Raw genomic sequence first — 19933 nt, 5'->3', positions numbered from 1 at the left:
GCAGGCAGACACTCACCTCCAGACCTGCGAGTAAAGAGACGATTGACACAGAGCGGAGAGCACAGAAGCGCACTGCGGCTTAGTGTGTGAACTTAACTCACTGAAGACCCTGTATCATAACCAGCAGTTAATCAATAAAAGGCTGTGTGAAATGGTGGAATTTAACTCATGTCGATTAAGTTTCATAAAGATGATCTTATTTTAGTGTGCAAACTGCAGCTAGCTTGGTTACAGTACTTAACAGCACAGCGGGACGTAGCGTTTGTGTCAGTCACGATTCTCATCCCACTGTGTTTGCTGTTACGGTGTAAGAACGAGTAAGAAGCTCGTCAGCAAATGTGGCCAGATCTGGCATTTATGGGAAACACCATAAAGTACGTTGCTCAGTTACCAGGATCTCAGAATCATTTAGTTCATAAACAGGGCTGGCAGAAAGTCCCTTTTATTACCAAGAAGAGATTCAGTAAATCTCCAGTATTTACTTCTATGGTTCACTAGGAGAAGATCTTGTAGTCGCTATTTAATGTGTGTTGTGTTTCCTTCCGGAAAGTTAGGGTGTGTTTGTGTGAGAGACATGATGCAGGAGAACGGCAGGAGCATCACAGTGGACTCTGAGGTGAGGCTATTTTTCCATAATGAATGGCCTGACATTCCTGGTGGAATCTCACAAATTGTGCATAATTTTAATAATTCCAGCATAAAAGACTTAACACTTAAACTACCACATTAGTGAAGATGAATAACAGTAAAATGGAAAGATAAATTTCACTTTATGTAACAGCAGTAGTTTACGAAAAGAAATTAACTTTATACAGCACGACTACGATTCGCCTTATAAGGTGACGTGACGTCACACCTTTGACCCTGATATACCTGCCCCCCCCCCCTGATCGTGGACATCTCTTCCACACACTCACAGACTCGTGGGGAGACCAGACACCTCTGGCCTGATTTCTGGGGCCAGACCACACAAAGGACAGACTCTTTGTGCTACACATGAAACTGAGCCAGAGGAAGTGACATTCTCTGCTTTTCCCCTTTATTTCCCCCCCATTTCCAGCTCTCCAGACCCCTCCCTACCTGTGGTTCCTCCAAAGTGTGCGGACACCATAGGGCTGTAAGGAATTATTCAGTACATTATGTCGAAGGAGAGCGGAGGGAACTTCTGTAGAACCCCACACCATCCTGGCAGGGAAACGGCCATTATGTCCCTCCCCCCCCCACACTAAGTTGTGAATGGCCATATAGATATGACAAAAACAGATATAGCCATATTGTGCAATGTGGCTGGACACCGAGATCTTCAGACAAGATGTTATTCATCAGGCAGCATCTGTATCGATGCAATGTTAATTGCAGAAAAATCAGTAATAGAATGGAATGTTAAAAAAAATAAGCTGAAGCCTGAAACGTTGAAACTCCATACGTTTCCAGTTAGCCAGTAGGCTTAGGCAAAATACCTCTGGATAATTCTCTTATTGAAATGTTCACTATCCACCCATATATATGCTTGGGCACTGATCTAGCTTGAAAGTTCAGAAAATTCGCAGTGTACCACAATCGTTCTCTTTTACATTTTTCCCAAGTGACACTCACAGTTAACCAATTAGCGGCTTGGGGCTAGCACAAAAAGGCTTATGCGCTCGACGAGCCAGAGAAACAAGCCAATCGCAGGGAGCGCCAGGGCCGAGCCAGGTCCGGGCTCCCGGTGAGGACGACCCCTGCGCCGCCAGGCTGGGATCCCCCCCCCAGCCCCCACATCTGGCTTGAGTCTCCAGCTGCCCTCCTCTGATTGGACCAGATGGCTTCCAGTCGAAGCACAAAGGCGGCACTGTGCTAAAATCCGCCTTTCCCTTTCAACCAGGGGTGGGGCACCCACAGCTGCTGCTAATCTGGGATGGGGGGGCGGGGGGGCACAGGGCACGACGAGGACAGAGAAGCGAGACCATCTTTCAGGGGTTCAACTGTAGCATTAATGCCAAACCTGAGCAGCAACAATATGAATGATCTCAGCTTCTTCTCACAGATCTTTCCTCCACTTGAAGGCATCTGCGTCATGGCCAGTCCAGAAATGAATTAAATGTGAACATCTTATGAGTGTGTGAGCTAATGTGAACCATCATGCACATTCAAGTGTTTGAGAAGAAAGAAAAAAAAGGAAAAAAGAAAAGTCCAGGTTGGGTTCAGGGTTCTGCGGGGTAACTTTCAGAGGAACCCGCACATGTGCTCGTGGGTTTCAAGACTGGGTATCAGATACAATTAATATTTATAAAACGAAGTTTTTTTTAACACAACAGGCATATTACCATGACATAAGAGACGACATTTCAAACTATCTTCTCTCTGTTTAATACGCATGGGCAAAAATCCTCGCCGTCATGTTCCCAGCAACCAATAAAAGATCCTTAACTGCGCATCTACACACGACTTGAGGCCATTTCCCTGGGTTACAATTACTAAAATGTTACCGCCATTAAGGTAAACGTGTCACATGACCTCGTCGACGGGCTGGTTCCTCGAAGCAGGCCTCTTCCTGCAATTCTGCCAATGCTATATGCCTATACACCCAGAGCTCTCCCTGGGGTGGACCAGGAAGCTGTAAAGACACAATGTCCTTCCCTAGACGGCTGGGTGGAACACCAGAGTTCAACCTCAGGTCAGTATCAGCCTTGGAACGGAGCCAGTCTGACATTAATGGCTACAGCAGACTCCTGCTCGGGCAGCTTGCCTGTTGTGTCAGGGGGTGGGGGGGGGGGGGGATATTGAGACACACCCATGCTGTGTCAAAACAGAACGCATAAGCCACACGTTTGCCTCGTACCGCTCCAGTGATCCAGAGCTCCAGGGCTCCCTCCCGGAGGAACCTCGACAGGCGCTGACAGAATTGAAATCGCTTCATTGCCGGGCCTCTGTCTCTCTGCACCACGCCGCTGCCTGGCACGCGGCCTAGCCACGGAACGCCAAGGCGAGGGTGGGGCTGAGCAGCGCCACAGTGACGGGCTGCCAACCAAATGCGGCGTCTCTCAGCTGCCCCACCCCCCCCCAGAGGTTTCGGTCTAGCGGACCCGAAATACTTTGGCAGAACGATAAATGTAACGGAAGGCAGCCGTGCATGCTGGGAGAACGCTGAGAGTGAAACCCCCTCCCGCCATGACACTCCTCGCTTTTAGTTTTGGGATTTTTTTGGGGGGGGGGGGGGGGGGGGGGCTGAAGGGTAGGACAGAGGGGGCATTTCCTGCTTGGAGCTTGTTCATTCATTCGTATTCAGTTGTTCACCTGCTCATTTTGTCATTTGCAAACTTGCCGCGTGGTTGGAGGTACACAGAACTCAGCGACAGGCCAAGGGCTGTATGAAGACGCACAGTCAGAAACAGGCCGGGGGGAGGACGACTAATTCACTCCGTTGGTAGTACAGGCATTGACTTTAAGTAGCAAGATACCCCAAACATCATCAATTTGTTTATGTAGATACTGCTTACTGGGCTCCATCTGCTTGAGTAAACCAGCTAAACGTTTTCATGTTGTGCTGGTTTGGGATCAGGCGTCGTCAAAGACATGAAATGTGACCCGAGGGGAAGGTCCCCGGCATTTGGATACGCCCATGCATGCTTCTATACATCAGCAGGAGCACAAACGCGGGCCCGTATTTCCGGGTGTGTAAGGTGTGTAAGTGTCAATATGGGTGCGATGGGACACAAGCGTCTTTGGGAGTGAATATTAGTGCTTCCTCCGCACTTGTGTGTTTGTGTGTGTGCGAGGGCGTCAGCTGTAGCTTGCGGTGAGGCACGTTTCGTCCGTGACCCGTGGCTGACTTCGCGGGCACCCTGCAGCAGCCGGCGTGCTCCGGCGGCTCCTCCACAAGTCACCTCAACAAATGCCCTGTCCCCCACAGGCCTAGCTCATCATGACAAAGTCCACTTGGGGGGGTCCCCCAGTCGGGAACACCCCCTAGCCCTACCCCACCCCAAGTGAGAAGAGCCAGGGAGAGGAAAGCCTCTGGGCTCCCAGGATTTGGTAGAGGGTGTGTGGAGATGGTCATTTCACCATTGGTGGGGACCAAACCCCCAGCTCCCTGAAACACATACAGTACTCCTACAATATTGATAGGTAAATGCTCCTACCATGCATGCCATGGATGTGACCGCCGGACGGCCTCTCCTCGGCCCATGACTCAGCGGGACGGAGCCGTTTGTTTTTCAGCAGATCAAGCAAGGTCACAGGGCTGGTGACGCATGTTTTCAGGACTCCAAGAACCTTCACGCCATCGGGGCATTTCAACTTTTGCGAGTCCTTTTCGAACAAGGAGGATTTGCGGCTCGGTCAGTTCCGGTGACAGTCGCATTAAATATTTGAGAGCTAACCCGGGATATCCATGGCACGAAAGCAGATCGCAAAGCCCTACAGAAATCGATCCTGATGACACACATTTTTCTCCCCTTTGGCAGTCCGGACTGTAATGAACAGCGTCTGATCAGATCAAGTGGAAGGAGCCGCACAGGATCAGTGGACGATCGATGCTTCATACATAGCTACCTGGCTATAAAAGGCCGCTTATTGTGAAATGGTACCCGCCCGCCCTGAGCGCCGTTATATCACGTCAGCCCCGTGGGTATCCACGCGCCGCTCGGCATACGCACCCGGGTTCACCGGGGGACATTTCACATGAGCTCCAGTAGCAGAATGACTAAAAACATCCCGGCAGAAAGACGATCCAGGTGATGGAGCGGACCGGGCAGCTGTCGCGTAAGCCGATTGGTCAGCTGAGGGAGGGCGGCACACACACCGGGGCGCTTAACATCACGACACGTGACAACCGAGCCCGCGGCTCACTCAACACCACGGCGACTCTCATTACATCCAGAGGGTTCCGGTTACAGGCTCAAACTACGGGCCTCACAAGATTAGAAAGCATTAGCCAACTCTGACGATGATGATGCTGAATAACAAACAGTATCATTTGCATTATTGCAATCAACCTAGGCATGTGTACGCTGGCTTACTGTGTTTCTTTTAAGCCTTTCTGGAGGATTTAAGTTCAGGGCCCAAATTGGGGCTCAAACCAGGGAACGTTATTTTTTTTTTTGTAGACAAAACTCGCTCAAACCTGTGGTTGCTCAGACTGGCCATGTCCCGCACGGTCTGGGCCGTCTCCGAGGCGAAGTCCAGTGCACCGGCCACCGGCTTGGTCACGGTACCCACCAGACCCTTCCCCAGGCCGGAGAAGAAGCCGCTGACGCCGCCCTCTGTCTTCACGCCTTCCACGGTCGAGGTGATGACGCTGGTCAGGCCTCCCAGGATGCCTGTGGGGAGGGACAGGGCGGGACAGGGAGGGACAGGCTTGGCGTCACTCAGAGTACACCGGCACCCAGCATTCACACAGAGGCGGGCAGCCTGTCACCAGAGCGGTAATGGATATCGCCGATACTACCAGCTACAGGAGGCCGGATTTCCCCTAGACAGACTGCTGAGTGCCGTGGAATTTAATGGCAGTCATGCTGGCAGAGGGAACGTTTCATTTGAAAGTAAAATGAACAAATATGGAGCATTTAACATAGAGGATTCCGTTTAAAAAAATATATAACACTGCTACAATGCCAAATATAGTAATGCATCATCAAGCTAACATAACGGCTACATACAGTTCAAACGGAGACCTTGTCTACACCACAGTGACGACTGTGAGCAGAATTCGATCTTTCATGGCGGCGAGACACACCTCCCTGGCTGTGAACTTCGACATTAAAGAGACGAGAGGAAGAGCACGGGCTTCCCACCTCAAACGGCAATGAGTCACATCACAGCGGTGTGACACCTCCAGGCTGAGGGGGAATGGGGGGGCGGGGGCTCTCTAACAAACGCTAATGTCTGCTTAGCATGAAGATAAAGAGCAAAAGCCTTCAGGACAAACGTAAAGGTGGAAAACAAGGCAGAAATTAATGGCACGATTTAACTCCAGAATTGAGCGTTTTGTCACTGGAAAGACAGCGTTAAATATCAATATCTACGGAGAATGGGTTCCCTAACTCTTTGATCAAAGGTCCGTATCAGACTTTTGATTTTTGTTCAAAGTCAGAGGTCAGGAACAATTTTCAATAACAGCATTTCATGAACTTTAATGAATTAACAATAACCTTCGATATAGACATCAATATTTAACAATAACGGGAACTTAACATAAAGACTGGTTTAACAGGAGGATTATTATGCGTTATGTGTGTGCGAAATTTGGTGGTTCTGCATTGTATTTTTATACTTCAAACCACATTAAGCCTTTTTTCATTAAACAGTCGTGCATAAGGTGCATTATCGGCTTGGTCTCGATTAACTTGCAGTTCGGTCCGCATCCGGACCACAGTCTGGACTTTGAAGGACCCTGCTTTGGACTGTTTACATCCCCATCCCAACCCCCAACAACACACACACACACACACACACACACACAGAGCTTGCGTTGTACCATGTGCCAATCCATGGATCCCCGCAACCAGATGTTCTCCGCTGGTGGCGCCATGGTAACGGATGTACTCCCTCTCACTCTGGTGTCTTGTGTCCATGGTCTTGCCCAACCCGTCTGACAGGGTTCCTGCAAACTGAGGGGAGCAGACAGTCTACTTCAGTGCTCCTCTGCTTCAAGGTCAACGAACTGGAAGCCCAGCTCCTGCTCACAATTACGACACAAAGACACGCTAAGTATGCCGAAGAATAAAGAGCAGGTCTGAATGGAACTTAGAGGGCTCCAGCTGACAAGGTGAGACCTTGAGTTGACCTGCAGAATGTCTGTACAACAATGAGGCCATGGCAGATTCTCACAAAGCGAAGTTTATACGGGACTTCAAACAGACCGGCAGTCTGAATGCGGCTTCTAGACGGCTGGCGTGTTTGCGGGAAAACCACTCCGGCTCCAATAAAGACCAGTCTGGGGTCAGACAGAGCCACATTGTTATATTTGAAGGACGCCGTAGGAACTTGCCAATTAAAGCATTGTAAGAGCATTGTTGGAGGACACCTACGTAACACACTCAAACTCTTCTGTAGAGCTTCAGTCTTGGAAAAGAGTCCTTCTGGCCAGAGACTCCATGCCTAGGGCCTTTGGTCAAGCCCATTCAAGCCCTTCAATCATCTAAGTTCATTATCCCTCTGCAGTTCCCTGCAGCAGACACAGGAGGTGGGACTATAACCTGTCAAAGGGCCCCCACGGGGCTGTCTACGTGAACTGCCTGATTAGCCAGCTATGCCCCACTGGATGGGCCTGAGAGAGCGTGACCGATTGCCCCTCATTTGTCTCAATCAAAGGCCTGGTGTTGGCGGTTACACTACCCACTGTGTCAGAAATCCCCCCCAAGAACCTCCTGACCTTTGTGATAATAGATCGTTTGAACATTTCTGAAGAAGGTGTTCATGAGGATGTCTGGATCTATCTGAGAATACAAAGCCAACATTATTTAAGGCACATTCAAAATGAAGAAGCTTATTGGCAGAATGTACTTTTTCCCTAAAAGAAACGATTAAGGTTTTCATTTAAAAGTGTCTCTACAACGCATAACATTTCATTCCTATATCTAACTTCTGCTAAGAGAGCTATAGATCTGCAATACGGTCAACACACAATCTGTAACTGCTACCACAAAGCCGATGTTTTTGTTCTGATATATGTGATATTTTTAAATCACATGCAACACAGTGCATCGCATTGCCATGTATAACCAAGACTACGCCGTCTCTCTGCTTCAACACAAAACACTGAAAATCATCACACTTCTCCAAACTTTTGAAAAACAGTTATGAAGTATATTCAACACTGCCTAGTTCTTTCAGAGTAAACAAACAAGAAAACTCTGGGCTGTTTATGGAGTCTTAACCACTGAAAATTTTGCAAGGTACGAGTTATACAACCCTGCAGCCGACCATCGGGTTGATAGCACTCAAAACAGACCAACCTTAACAAAACAAACGGCCAGACATCGCCACCCTATCTACGCTCAGCCCAGCATCTGAAACTCTACACGTGTAATCGTGTTACATAAAAGTGGATTCAAAAGCGTAAAAAACCCCGGGGAAAGTGGTCAGGGTTATATAAAGAACCAAAAAAAGCACATCAAGTAACAGATTTTTGCTGCCGAGTTAAACTAAGGGGACGTAAAGTTTTACATTTCGAGTTTGGCGTTTCACCCATCTGTTCAACGCATTAGGCGAGTAATTCTTTGCTGGATTTTCAAAGCTGACCAGGCTTTGCCCAGAAATGCACCCCACCCCCCAAGCTCCCTCCCCCAAACACCTCCAAGCAGCCTCAGCAGGTGTTTGCTGGAAGTGGGCTCGTCTTACTGCCTCGGATGCTCCTTGCCAAAGGCCACGTGCTGCGCAAACAGACTCCACATCGCACCGTCGGCGAGAGAGCCAGCCGTGAACTTGGGATGACCCTGGGCGGGTTCATCTGAAGGCCAGTTCCCATTCTCTCACAGTCCTTTGTGTATCTGTGTGTGTGTGTGTGTGTGTGTGTGTGTGCGAGCGGGTTAACACGTAATAAATATCCGTTTTTTCCCTTATGGGGACCGGTTTCCTGGTCCCCATAAGGGAAAACTGTTTTATAAAAATCGGTGACTGCTATGAAAAAACTAAAAATGCAAAAACTCTTGTATTTTGTTAGGTTAATTATGGTTATGGTTAGGGCAGGGTAGGGGTTAAGGTTGTCATAGTTAGCGTTAGCATTTTTCCCATTGAAATGAATGAGCGGTCCCCATAAGGATATGTATACCCTACATGTGTGTGCGTGTGTGTGTATGTGTGTGTGCGTATGCGTGTGTGTGTGAGAGCGAGAGAGAGAGCACACGGCCACGTCTCGCAAATCCAAACCAATATACTAAACAGATCCGAGCGGTGCTGGGGGGGTGGGGGGGTATGCTTTCAGGTTTACAGATCCTCTCCCACCAGCTTCATAACAAGGCCCCTCCTGCCTCCCAAAAAAAAAGAAGAGGGGGGGAGAAAACGACAAACAACACATATGCATATTTCTAGACTGATGTGTTGAGAAACGCATAAATATATATATAAAACTTTTGTGAACAGAGACAATAACAGACAGAAAACAGGCCTGAGAGAAAGGGTGGAGGACAAGTCACGTTCTGACCACTGATTGGTCCTTCAGGATATGAATCCACCCTTTTTTTTTTTTTTTGAAGGGATATTTTGGCGAACAAGTTCGAGCGGCACCGCCAGAGTTTAAAAGTTTAAAGTCATTCCTTCAGATGTCGTCCAAGCAGGAGATTTTTTTTTCTCCTCTCACAATGAAGCTTTGAGTTCATGGAGTTAGGAGTATGTAAAACGTACAGAAGGTATCAGTTAGCGGGTTCTGGCCTGTTGTGGAACAGACTAAAGGGGACAGATAGCTCATAAACCAAGTGACCCCAGCTGAGCTTATGAAACATCTTAGCGTCAACAGAAATGTAAGAGATTAAAGCCAGCATTGGACCACGCAAAGTTATAAAACATTTCAGCTCTCAGCACCACATGTTTTGTGAGACCAAAGGGAAAGACAGATTACTGCAAAGCGAACCAGACCGGGTACGGACAATAGACTTAATCTCTTTATCATGAACCATTCTGGATGAAAACTATTTCGATTCGAAATAAGCGTGGGAATCCACCATTGATGACAAAACGTCTTGGCAACTTCTTTTTTGTAGGAAACTGCTAGAAGCAATTTGCATTACTCAGGCAGAAAGAGGGTCATAAACTGTTCTGCTGGGTCCAGTGGAAGCGCGCGGGATCCTCTTGGATGATGGGCTTCAACCAAAACATCAATGCAAACCAGTGATCCCATCTTAATATCCAGAGAATGGGTGTGGAAACAAGCAGGACAAAAGCAAACGGACTTCAGCAGACTAATGCCTCCAGAGGTGAGTAAAGCGAAGACCACGAAAGGCTGGGATCTGCACAAGTACAGCTGAACACCTTGCTTTAGTTTCTCCTCTTATTAACCAGAACTCAAATACATAAATCAACTTAATTAAAACACAAATAATATCAGCACCAATAAAAGTGAAACAGAGATAAGCACTATTAAAAGTTCCAAAGCATTCCCGTAACTGTTATGCTTGTAAGTGCTGGAAATCTTTTCTTCCTGATAGCCATTTGCATCCAAAGTAGCCATAAGCAGAAGATTTAAAAAAAAAAAAAAGGAAAAAACAGCACACTTGGCTCCTGAGCGCTTTTGGGTGAAAGTACCGTTCCCAGAGCCAGGACGGGGCTCTCCGAGGAGACCTGCTGGCTGTCTGTACCTCCGCAGGACAAAGACGAGAGTGACCTGAGCTGACGAGCAAGCTCTCCGAACAGCGGATGCTACACTGGGCTGGCGGACGCTGAAAGGTGGGATCTGCTCAAGAAGGTGCAGCTCTGCTGGTGGTGAGGGGGAGACTGGGTCAGCAGCGTGCCAGAACCTGGATATGGGCCTAGGAGCCCGGGGTTTACTGGGCTACAGGGCAGACCACACACTGAACAGGCTGCGGGACAAAGCCGGCCGCAGAGAGGCCACTAATGCACTGATGCTAAATGAGACCAGCCTTAAGAAAGACCATGGAATATGCTCCAGCTACAGCCATCAGGGGGCGTACTGGTTAACGTCATGATATATATATTATAATCATAGCTTGCCCGTTTTAGTCTGACAAAGGGATCCTCCGATGCCTTTGAGCAAGATGAACTGTTCATACCTTGCGTAAGTTGTGTTAAAGTAAATGACAGAACATTTCAGACACATGCAAATGTAATTAATAAGTGGATCGCAAAGTGAGAAATGCAAATGAAATAAGGAGAGGTTACTGACAGGAATGTTTTACGATACCTTGAAGCGTCTGACATATAAACAGTCAGATTTGCAAGAGAGTGCGGCTTATTATTGCGGATGTTACGCTCATTAAACTCATTTCCCTTGGGATCAATTAAGTACATATGTATCCATCCATCCATCCATCCATCCATCCATCACTCTTCCCACTCGCAGCTGGAAGGATAGTGAATGATGGGCATAGCTGGATACTGGGTACTTTATCATAAGAGGAAGGTTCCATTTTCTGCGAGGATCACAGAACGCCACCTGACCCAAACGGGGACACTTGGGGCTACACCTTTCTCTGGTGCCTGTTTCGGCGGTGGGACTCTTCCCCGGAGTACAAAGACCCCTACCTTGGCAGCAGAGTTGGATACGCCATGGGTGACGTTGCGGATGAGGCCGCTGACGTTGCCGTACTTGATAAGCTCAGAGACGCCCTCGGTGACATCATTCAGAAGACCCATGGGGTTTCCCAGGAAGTCTACTGAGCCCAGAATCTGGGCTGCCTGGCCCATCAGCTCCTGGGGGGAACCATCAGTGTTATTACCTGCTAGATTGTACCCGCATGGCGGACTAGAGCCCATCACGTGGATAGATGACAGAAATCCTCTAAGAATGGACTTCTTGTACGAGCTCACCTCCCGGAAGTGCTTCAGGATGTCGTTGATGATGATCTCCTGAGTCTCGTAGGGATGGACCCGGGTGTAAGGGTACATATTGATGACGGCATCTTCGAATCTGATGAGGGGGAATCCCAGAGTTCCCTTCAGAGCCTAGAAACAACACAAGCAAGCCAACAAGGGAACCATCAGTGTCAACCTACCATGGGAAGAGGGAACGGAGGACCGTCAGGGATTTGGGGGGGTATGAGGATGAAGGTCCAGTTTATTATGGGGGGGGGGGGGGGGGGGGCTGGGCTAATGAGTTTTGGAAGATGTAAATGTCTGTGAATAATATTTCTTTTACTTCAATAATCCCTTTGAAAATAAGACATGATAATAGAGGACTAATATTCTAACTGATGATGTATGATCATAATTACACAAACTACGCATTTTAAAACTGCAACATTTTACAATTACATCCCTAGTAAAACCAAAAAAAAATACATAAACTCACATGCAGGCAATGAAATAAGTAGCAAAAAATAATAGACGACAGACTGGTATACAGCCAATTTGTCATAGCATTCAGGTTAATTGGCGCATGGAACAGAGTGATATGTAAACAGGGCTCTTGCACCCCCTTGTGGCAAAAGGCGGTGACACTAAATCAGTCAAGCAACTGGAAAGCCTGGCCACACAGACACTGCACTCCGCATTCTGATGGTGTAGATGACAGCAGTTCTGGAGTGAAGGACAGAACAGTGGGCTGCCAACTGGCTGGCAGGTACCTTGAGGTCCGGGGGGAGCTTGTGAGAGGTGAAGACACTCAGCTTGACCTGTGGCAGGCTGATCTTCAGGTTCTCAAAGTAGTAGTGCTTGGGAGTCCCACCTTCCTCGCTGGGCTTCTCATACAGGTTCTCATCCAGCTTCTCCAGCTCTGAAAGGGGACAGAGAGGTTGAGCAGATACTCATCCATTCAAACCCATCGTAACAGCTGGGTACATCACTAGCACTCGCCCATGTCGGCTTCACGTTTTTCGGGCACCACGGTCAAGATCTGTCCCCGGGGGCCACAGCCTTCCGCCAACGTACCGGCGACCGACTGGCCGTAACCGAAAAAGGTGAGAAGCTTCAGCAGCAGCTTCTCCTCCACGATGACCGTGAAGTGGCAGGTGGTCACCATCAGATGCTGGAACGAGAAGGTTCCCCACATGTAAAATAGGGCAGAACTGCAATACCGGCTACGGCTCTGCTCTAAACAGGCCTTGACTGCAGGACCTTAAATGTGGCACGAGAAATCTCACAAGACTATTAAAAAATAAAAAAAAAACATAAAGCATGTCCTTCATCTGAAAGCAGATGACGGGCTGATGCAGTGTCTAGGAGAGCACTGGGCGTCCCTCACCTTAAAAAGCTCAGTCAACGAGAGGCTGCTGGGCACCTTGACGGAGTTGACCTGCAGGGCTGGGCCTGTCTCCATGACGCTGTCCTCACCGGAGCAGGGTGTGACGCACACCATCACTGGCTGCGTGGTGCCCAGGAGCTGGTTATCCACCTGTCGGGATCGAAGGCGGCGACGGGGGTTATACCAAGCTTAGGGAGGGGGTGGGGGAAGAGGGCAAAGGCTGTTTTAGTGAGCAGAGCTACCATAACGGGAGCAAAACTCACCTGCATTCAACATTGGTACAACCCAACTACAGGCGTAGTTAGCAGTACAATAAAGGCATCTTATATGGAGGAAGCCCATACAGAAATGTGTGATGAAGGTTAATCACTTAGATAAGCAGTACGCTTACAATAGTATTACACACAAATCCCTGCATTCTTCAGTCTCAGTATCAAAAACTTACTGCAGTAACTTGAGGCTAAATGGATTCGTGGTTTTTCACAATCATCCTTAATATTTTTAACACAACCTAATGAATTTTCAGCAGCAGAAATGCTCTGAAATCAGGTGTAAAATTATATCTGCCTGCACAGCAACCAGCTCTTGCTAATGTAGTTAGGGAAACTTCAGGGTACACTGTTGATATTCTGCTTATTTTTTCAGTCGTTAAAGTGATTCTGAAGGCTTAGCAACTGAAAAACAGACCAATGCCTGAATTATTTTATGTTATCCATTATGTGTAGTTTGGCTGTTTGAAGTCCAGCCCAGTGCACTGGTTTTGTTTAGTGAACAAACGACAGAAAAGCCTTTCCCTTAATCCAGAAAGCTTGCGGCTGTGAACCAGCCCCAACTGACGCCGTTCAGCACAGCATCCGGAGCCTCACCTGGATGTTCTGCACGCTGAGCTCCAGCACCTGGCTGGCGGCCGTGCGGGTGAAGTGCACATCAATGCCCGACAGCGTGGTTAACACAAGCTCCTCTGGCAGCTTGTTGACCAGGGAAAGGGCCAGACCATCCTCCAGGCTGACGAGCACCTGGGAGAGCCGGACGGGAGCCGTTTATGACCTATGGTACTATGCACAAGTCTTAGGCAGTCAAAGAAAATGTGTGAAAAGGCTATTTTTATCTGGGTAGTAAGTGTGTATTTGCTCTGAAGATAACAAAATAGTGAAACGTGCAAATTAACTAACCCTAACCCACACCTCTTTGGTTCCCACCAGCTCAATTATTTAATTAACTTAATTAGATAAATACTGTGTGTGTGTATATATATATATATATATATATATACACACATACACATATACATATATATATATATATATATATATATATATATATATATATATATATATATACACATATACACACACACACATACACACACACATACATACATATATACATATATACACACACACACATACATACATATACACAGTATTTATCTAATTAAGTTAATTAAATAATTGATATATATAGATATATACACACACACACACACACACACACACACACACACACACACTGTATATATGTATATACTGTATATATATATAAAAAATAAAAGATAAGGCTAAACTGTACATTGGACTCAGCCTTGCTGTGCTGCTGTGTTACACAGGAAACCCACAGCCATTCCTACACGGCACCGTTGCACTGGCTAACAGTTAAAGCACAGCAGTGACAGCCTGGTCCAGCCCCCTCGTACCTCCAGCTCCTGCTCCGGGGCCCCGGCCTGCTCGCTCTCCTCACTGTGCTCCCCCTCTGCCCCCGAGGCGTGCTGGGTCATGTGGTGCTGGTTGAAGTCGCTCACCTGAAAACAGGTATCAAACGGGGGATGAGAGGAACCTCCGAATTTCCCGCGGCTCTCCGGCGGCGTGCGACCCGGAGCCACCACCAGAGACGGGGCTCACCTGCAGGACTCGAGTCGGCCCGTCGGGAAGCACCTGCACCGAGAGCACCCCGGAGCCCGGGCGCATCTTCTGGTTGACAAACTGCTGCGCGGGGGGGAGGTCAAGGAGTGCTAGATTGGGTCCGAGCACGACCTCCGCCCCGTCGTATAGCCCGGGAAGCCCGCCCTTCACCTGGAGAACACACCAGCCTCTTTAAGGTGCTACGTGCTCCTCTTGATTTTCAGCACTACTTATAGACGGTCATTTTCACTCACATAAACATACATTATATGAACAAAAGCATTGGGACACCTGGCCATTACACCTACAGGAACTTCTATGACATCCCATTGTAAATCCATAGGCATCAATATCGATGTTCCCCCTTTGCGGCTATAACCGCATACAAAGACATTTCGTATAACTCGAACTTTGTGGGAACAGTTTGGGAAAGGCGCCCCTTTTCTGTTCCAGCATGACTGTGCCCTACTGCCAAAACAAGGTCCATAAAGACATGGCTGGGTGAGTCTGGTGTGGAAGAACTTGACTGGTCTGCACAGAGCCCTGACCTCAACCCCGTCAAACGCCTTTGGGATGAACTAGAACGTAGAGATTGCGAGCCAGGCCTTCATGCCAAACATCAGTGCCTGACTTCACAAATGTTCTTCTGGATGAATGGGCAAAGATTCCCACAGACACACTCCAAAATCTTGCGGAAAGCCTTCCCAGAAGAGTGCCAGCTGTTACAGCAGCAAAGGGGGGGGCAACTCCATATTGATGTCTATAGATTTAGAAAGGGATGTCAAAGTTACTGTAATGTCCAGGTGTCCCAATGGAGTCTATCCATATAGCATAACTGCTAGTGTGGTTGGCACTTTGACGGACACCAACCTGAGCCACCAGTCTGGGCAGGCCACACGTGAGCATGCCAGAGCAGAAGTGCCACGTCTGAGTGGTGCTCCGTCGCGGGTCTGGTCTCCTTAGCATGAGAGGCTCGTAGCTGGGGGGGGGGGGGGCAGACAGGGGAACACGGTTCTCACGGACCAGCCAACATGTTCCTCATTAAGCTCACACAAGCTTCGCCTCTATCATCAGCAGATGTTTGCAAGCGCTCTTTAGGTCTTCAGTTTCATAAACACTGGAGAGAAGATCTTTGAAGAAAGGGCTAACATCTAGAGGAGACGGCGTTATATAACCAGGTGAACCCATCCTGCACCTGGACAAAGTATCTTCTGCCACTTTCAGAAGAAATGGCGTTTTACTCTGTACTTGCGGTTTACGAAAACTCCTGCACTCTTTTAAAGCCGGGAAAAACATATCTGGTTAAACTGTAACCTAGTAAAAACCTAAAGCACAACATCCATGTGATGGCAATTTTACTATTTGCATTGTTGTGATAGAAGGGTCACGAATCCATCCGAAAATGTAATATTTTTCATATTTGAAATGCACCAGATATACGGATCTCTCTTCAGACACCATTCCAAATGCTGCTTAATCAGGCTTCACGAAGCCTGCAGTTTCAGTAATGAGTTACACCATAAACAATTACAAACAGAATAATTGGTTCCAGCCTGACGGTACACAGATCGTGACAATCGTAATGATTCCCACCTGTTGTCAGTGACGGCAGCCAATCCCGCAATGTCAAGGACGAGGGAGGAGTGGAGAGGGCGGGGCTGGGCGGGTTTACTCTGAGGGGGGGAGGAGCCTTCGTGACAAAGCATGCCCGAACCAGTCATCCTCCAGAGCTGAGAGCGCTTCCCTGGTTCCTGGGCGATGAAATGCCACACATGTGCAGGAGACCCAACACTGCTCTCCCACTTCTGACCATGACTGAGAGCAACATCTTACCTTCTTCTTCAGGATGACTCTCTGGGTCTTGGTCTCCACGTCCAGCACTAGCTGAGCACACCTCACAGCCCCTTTCTTCCCGACGGGTCTATTCTCAGCATCCCTGCAACACATGTTCACACTTTTAATCAACAGGCCATGTGTCTCCATCCTTCCATCTGCCTCTGCACCACTGTGACACATAATCAGACCAAGCATGGAAACCATCTGGGTTCTGAGCCGATGTCTGTCACATGTCCTCTGGCACGAGTCCCAGAACCCCAAGACATCTCACAGCAGTTCACAGGGTGGATAACCCTCGTTTATTACATAGAAGTATCACAGAAGACGACATTTATGAATCACAATCAGAAAACTGGTGAACATTTAGAGCAGTGTTTCTCAACCTAGTCCTCAGGGACCTCTAAACAGTCCACATTTCTGCTGTCTGGGGCAGCTGCCAAGGACTTGTTTGAGAAACACTGGTTTACAGTGAGAGCCGATCTCACACTTACTCAGAGAAGGTGTATGTGGCCGCTATGTAGATAAAGTTTTCGTAGTAGAGCTTGTTGTACTCCCGGAAGAAGTTCATGTCCGCTGTGACCTCAGACGACCCTGCCCCCTTGACTGTGAGGCTGAGGTAAGGGGGGAGTGTGGGCTCATCGCAGGCATATTCCAGGACGGCTCCGGCCTTCACCTCCGTGTGCAGGCGATGGTCAATCACGCCATGTTGCCAGAACTGGATGGGCACCTGGAGATAGATGAGAAGGTGAGCAAGTCGCTTCTGATGGGCAGATGAGGAAACGCCGGTTGAGGACTCGCTATAGCCTGAGGCAGCTCATGCACGTCATCAGAAAACGAGAACTGAAGAGCAATAAATGTTACCACTCAAGATGACCCATCTGCCCATCTTCCAAACACTTATCCATTACTGGGTCAGTAAGCTGCCCAGGATTGGTCCAGTACACAATTTGGTAACTGATGCAAGTTGAGTAAATTTTCCTTCTCTTGAAAATTGAATAGGGAACAAAAAATTCAAATACACCAAGCGGCAAACAGCTACTGCATCCCTTGATTATTTCAATAGAGCCATAAAGCAACTCGCAGAGGGAATAAAAAATAATCAATGTAATAAATAAGTTCTTCCCAATATTGGCAAAATGGATTTATCATTTTTTCAATTCTTCCGTGAAAACCACTTTGTGACATTTCTAATGATAAAAATGTGACCTATTACATAAAGTCTCATTCACTGGTTGGTGCTTATCTGACGGATACTGTTGGAGATGCACCCCTCACCTCAGAGATGTTGTCGATACGGAAGGGTGGTGGCAGCTGGTCGGTGTCAGTGAAGGAGATCTGATAGGTTGCTCCCTTGAGGGTGATTTCAGCACGAAGAAAGAAGCAATTTCCTAAAGTGTCCCTGATGAAAATTTGTTATAGAAATCAGCCTTTCATGCTTATAATAGGCACAAAATCAGTCATCAGAGGGAACAAATATTGGCTGTTTTGAGGTTCCACAGTTAACATATATGAATAAGAACCACAAGGTCACTAATAACATTGAGCAGCACTTTTATTACCTTTTATATACTGCTTGTATTCATACATTATCATGGCGAAATAAGCTCTCGTTGCAATGTAAACAAACTGCACGTAGGTCACATTCAAGCCTGAGGTCAACCCAAGTTTGTGGTGAGGACAAGCTCTGACCCCATACCTCATGTTGACATGGAATGACTTGGGCTTGTTGACCTCAAAGCCTCCTGACCAGGTGCAGTTCTGGTTGTCCATGAGACGCACACAGAGCAGCTGATCATAATCGTTCCTGGGCCAGTGGAAGACCACACTGGAGCCAGGAAGAGTTGATATGTAGCCCTCTGGGTTGGCAGTGCCCTGAGACAGAAGCTTAATAACTATGGAGCATGGTCAACAGTCAGGTGACATAGTCATCATCATCATCTTCATTCCGCTTATCCTAGTTTCCATAATTTCAGAAGGTTTTTTTAGGTTAATCAGCACAAGATCCAACACTCACCTTTCCTCGAGCAAACTCCCGCTGGGAAAAAGCAAGTTTGTGGGAGGACCGGTTGTCCAGCAGATATCGGGGGGCGAAGGTGACGATGTGCGTGTCCCGATAGCGACCCTTTCCCTTCCTCACGTTGATGCCTGCAACCATAGCCAGGAATTCAGCAACTGCCACTGGATCAGCTACCCCTCATGCCTCGACAGCGACTCGCCTATGTTGTAGATGAGTCCGGGTCGGTTCCCAGGCTGGATGACCTTGACTGCCCGCACCCCACTGCCTCCGTCCAGAGAGAAGCCCTGGCACCAACCCGGGACGCCATCTGGATGGATGCCCTTCCCAATCCGCATCGTGCACCTGTAAAGAAAAATTACACTGAAGTAAAGGAAGGAAGTCACTTGTGCAAAACATACAGCAGGATGTTGTTAATGGAGCTCTTCAGGTACGTACCTTGAAGGTACTTACACGTACATGAATAGGTAAGCTATAGGTCATAAGACCCCAAAGACTAATATAAGGAGATTACTACTATCACCCTCTGAAGCTGACTTGAAGAGGCAACCTCAGAGGGAGGATTCAATGTATTTAAGCACTAAGCGGTCCTCAAAAGACCTATATAAGATGTGTTAATCCATTGGGGGAGGGGCACCATACATGCTAGGCTGCTCCTTGTCCGTGTAGCAGAAGAGCAGCGGGCTCAGACTCCTTGCCAGCTCGTGCTCCTCAAACTGCCCGGCTGCATCAGTCTTCCCGTTGTCCTGGCGAAAGATCAGGGGGAGCCCTGAAAGTATTGGGGGGGGGGGGGGGGGGAAGTAGTATCAAGGCAAACAATCACCACTGCATGGGCTTATGTTTTAAGGTCAGTGTAGAATCCTTTCCTCAAAATTAATTTTGATGAATCAAGCCCACTAATGCTAAACATTTCATCCCACAGGGATCAGTTCTGGGTCCATTTCAGTTTACTTTAAATCTTCTACCACTGGGTAACATTATTAGAAATCATGTTGCTTGGTTCCATTGTTATGCTGATGATATAGTTATATATTTCTGTCAAACCAGACATCTTCTAGACATCTGGTACTGGATGGATAAAAATTTCCTTCTGCTAAACACAGAGAAAACGGAAGTGCTGCTGACTGGTTCCAAGGTGGCTTGAAATAAGTTTTTATAGCCTCATCCTTGGTGGTCTTCCTGTTGATCCTAAGACATTGGTCAGAGATCTTGGTATCCTGGTTGATTTAGATCTATGTTTCGATGCTTACATAAGCAGTATTACAAGAACCGTGTTCTACGATTTACGGAACACAGCCAGGCTTCGGAAGATGCTTTCCTTTCATGATGCAGAAAAACATATCCATGCAT

The 19933-nt window shown here is 47.8% G+C and overlaps 1 protein-coding gene across 5 annotated transcripts in view; it reads right to left on the bottom strand.

Moving 5' to 3' along the window:
- Nucleotides 1–19933, bottom strand: part of vps13d (vacuolar protein sorting 13 homolog D) — a 61331-nt gene that overhangs the window by 8117 nt on the left and 33281 nt on the right. For 3 of the 5 annotated variants that reach the window (XM_072713430.1, XM_023841424.2, XM_023841422.2), the window contains 19 exons: nucleotides 19226–19352; nucleotides 18786–18928; nucleotides 18584–18714; nucleotides 18266–18441; nucleotides 17845–17968; nucleotides 17061–17296; nucleotides 16567–16669; nucleotides 16327–16484; nucleotides 15604–15712; nucleotides 14734–14904; nucleotides 14529–14633; nucleotides 13702–13851; nucleotides 12836–12985; nucleotides 12448–12619; nucleotides 12219–12367; nucleotides 11464–11598; nucleotides 11179–11346; nucleotides 6458–6590; nucleotides 5105–5300 (listed from right to left, as the gene is read on the bottom strand). In XM_072713430.1, coding sequence (XP_072569531.1) covers nucleotides 5105–5300; nucleotides 6458–6590; nucleotides 11179–11346; nucleotides 11464–11598; nucleotides 12219–12367; nucleotides 12448–12619; nucleotides 12836–12985; nucleotides 13702–13851; nucleotides 14529–14633; nucleotides 14734–14904; nucleotides 15604–15712; nucleotides 16327–16484; nucleotides 16567–16669; nucleotides 17061–17296; nucleotides 17845–17968; nucleotides 18266–18441; nucleotides 18584–18714; nucleotides 18786–18928; nucleotides 19226–19352 — 2836 coding nt within the window. The remainder of the gene's footprint in view (nucleotides 1–5104; nucleotides 5301–6457; nucleotides 6591–11178; nucleotides 11347–11463; nucleotides 11599–12218; nucleotides 12368–12447; nucleotides 12620–12835; nucleotides 12986–13701; nucleotides 13852–14528; nucleotides 14634–14733; nucleotides 14905–15603; nucleotides 15713–16326; nucleotides 16485–16566; nucleotides 16670–17060; nucleotides 17297–17844; nucleotides 17969–18265; nucleotides 18442–18583; nucleotides 18715–18785; nucleotides 18929–19225; nucleotides 19353–19933) is intronic. The other 2 variants (XM_023841423.2, XM_023841425.2) reach the window with 1 other exon arrangement.

Source organism: Paramormyrops kingsleyae, chromosome 6, assembly GCF_048594095.1.
Source record: "Paramormyrops kingsleyae isolate MSU_618 chromosome 6, PKINGS_0.4, whole genome shotgun sequence".
In the NCBI taxonomy this organism is placed as follows: Eukaryota; Metazoa; Chordata; class Actinopteri; order Osteoglossiformes; family Mormyridae; genus Paramormyrops; species Paramormyrops kingsleyae.
Note: the sequence above shows the minus strand (reverse complement) of the source record. Positions and strands in the feature narration are given on the sequence as shown.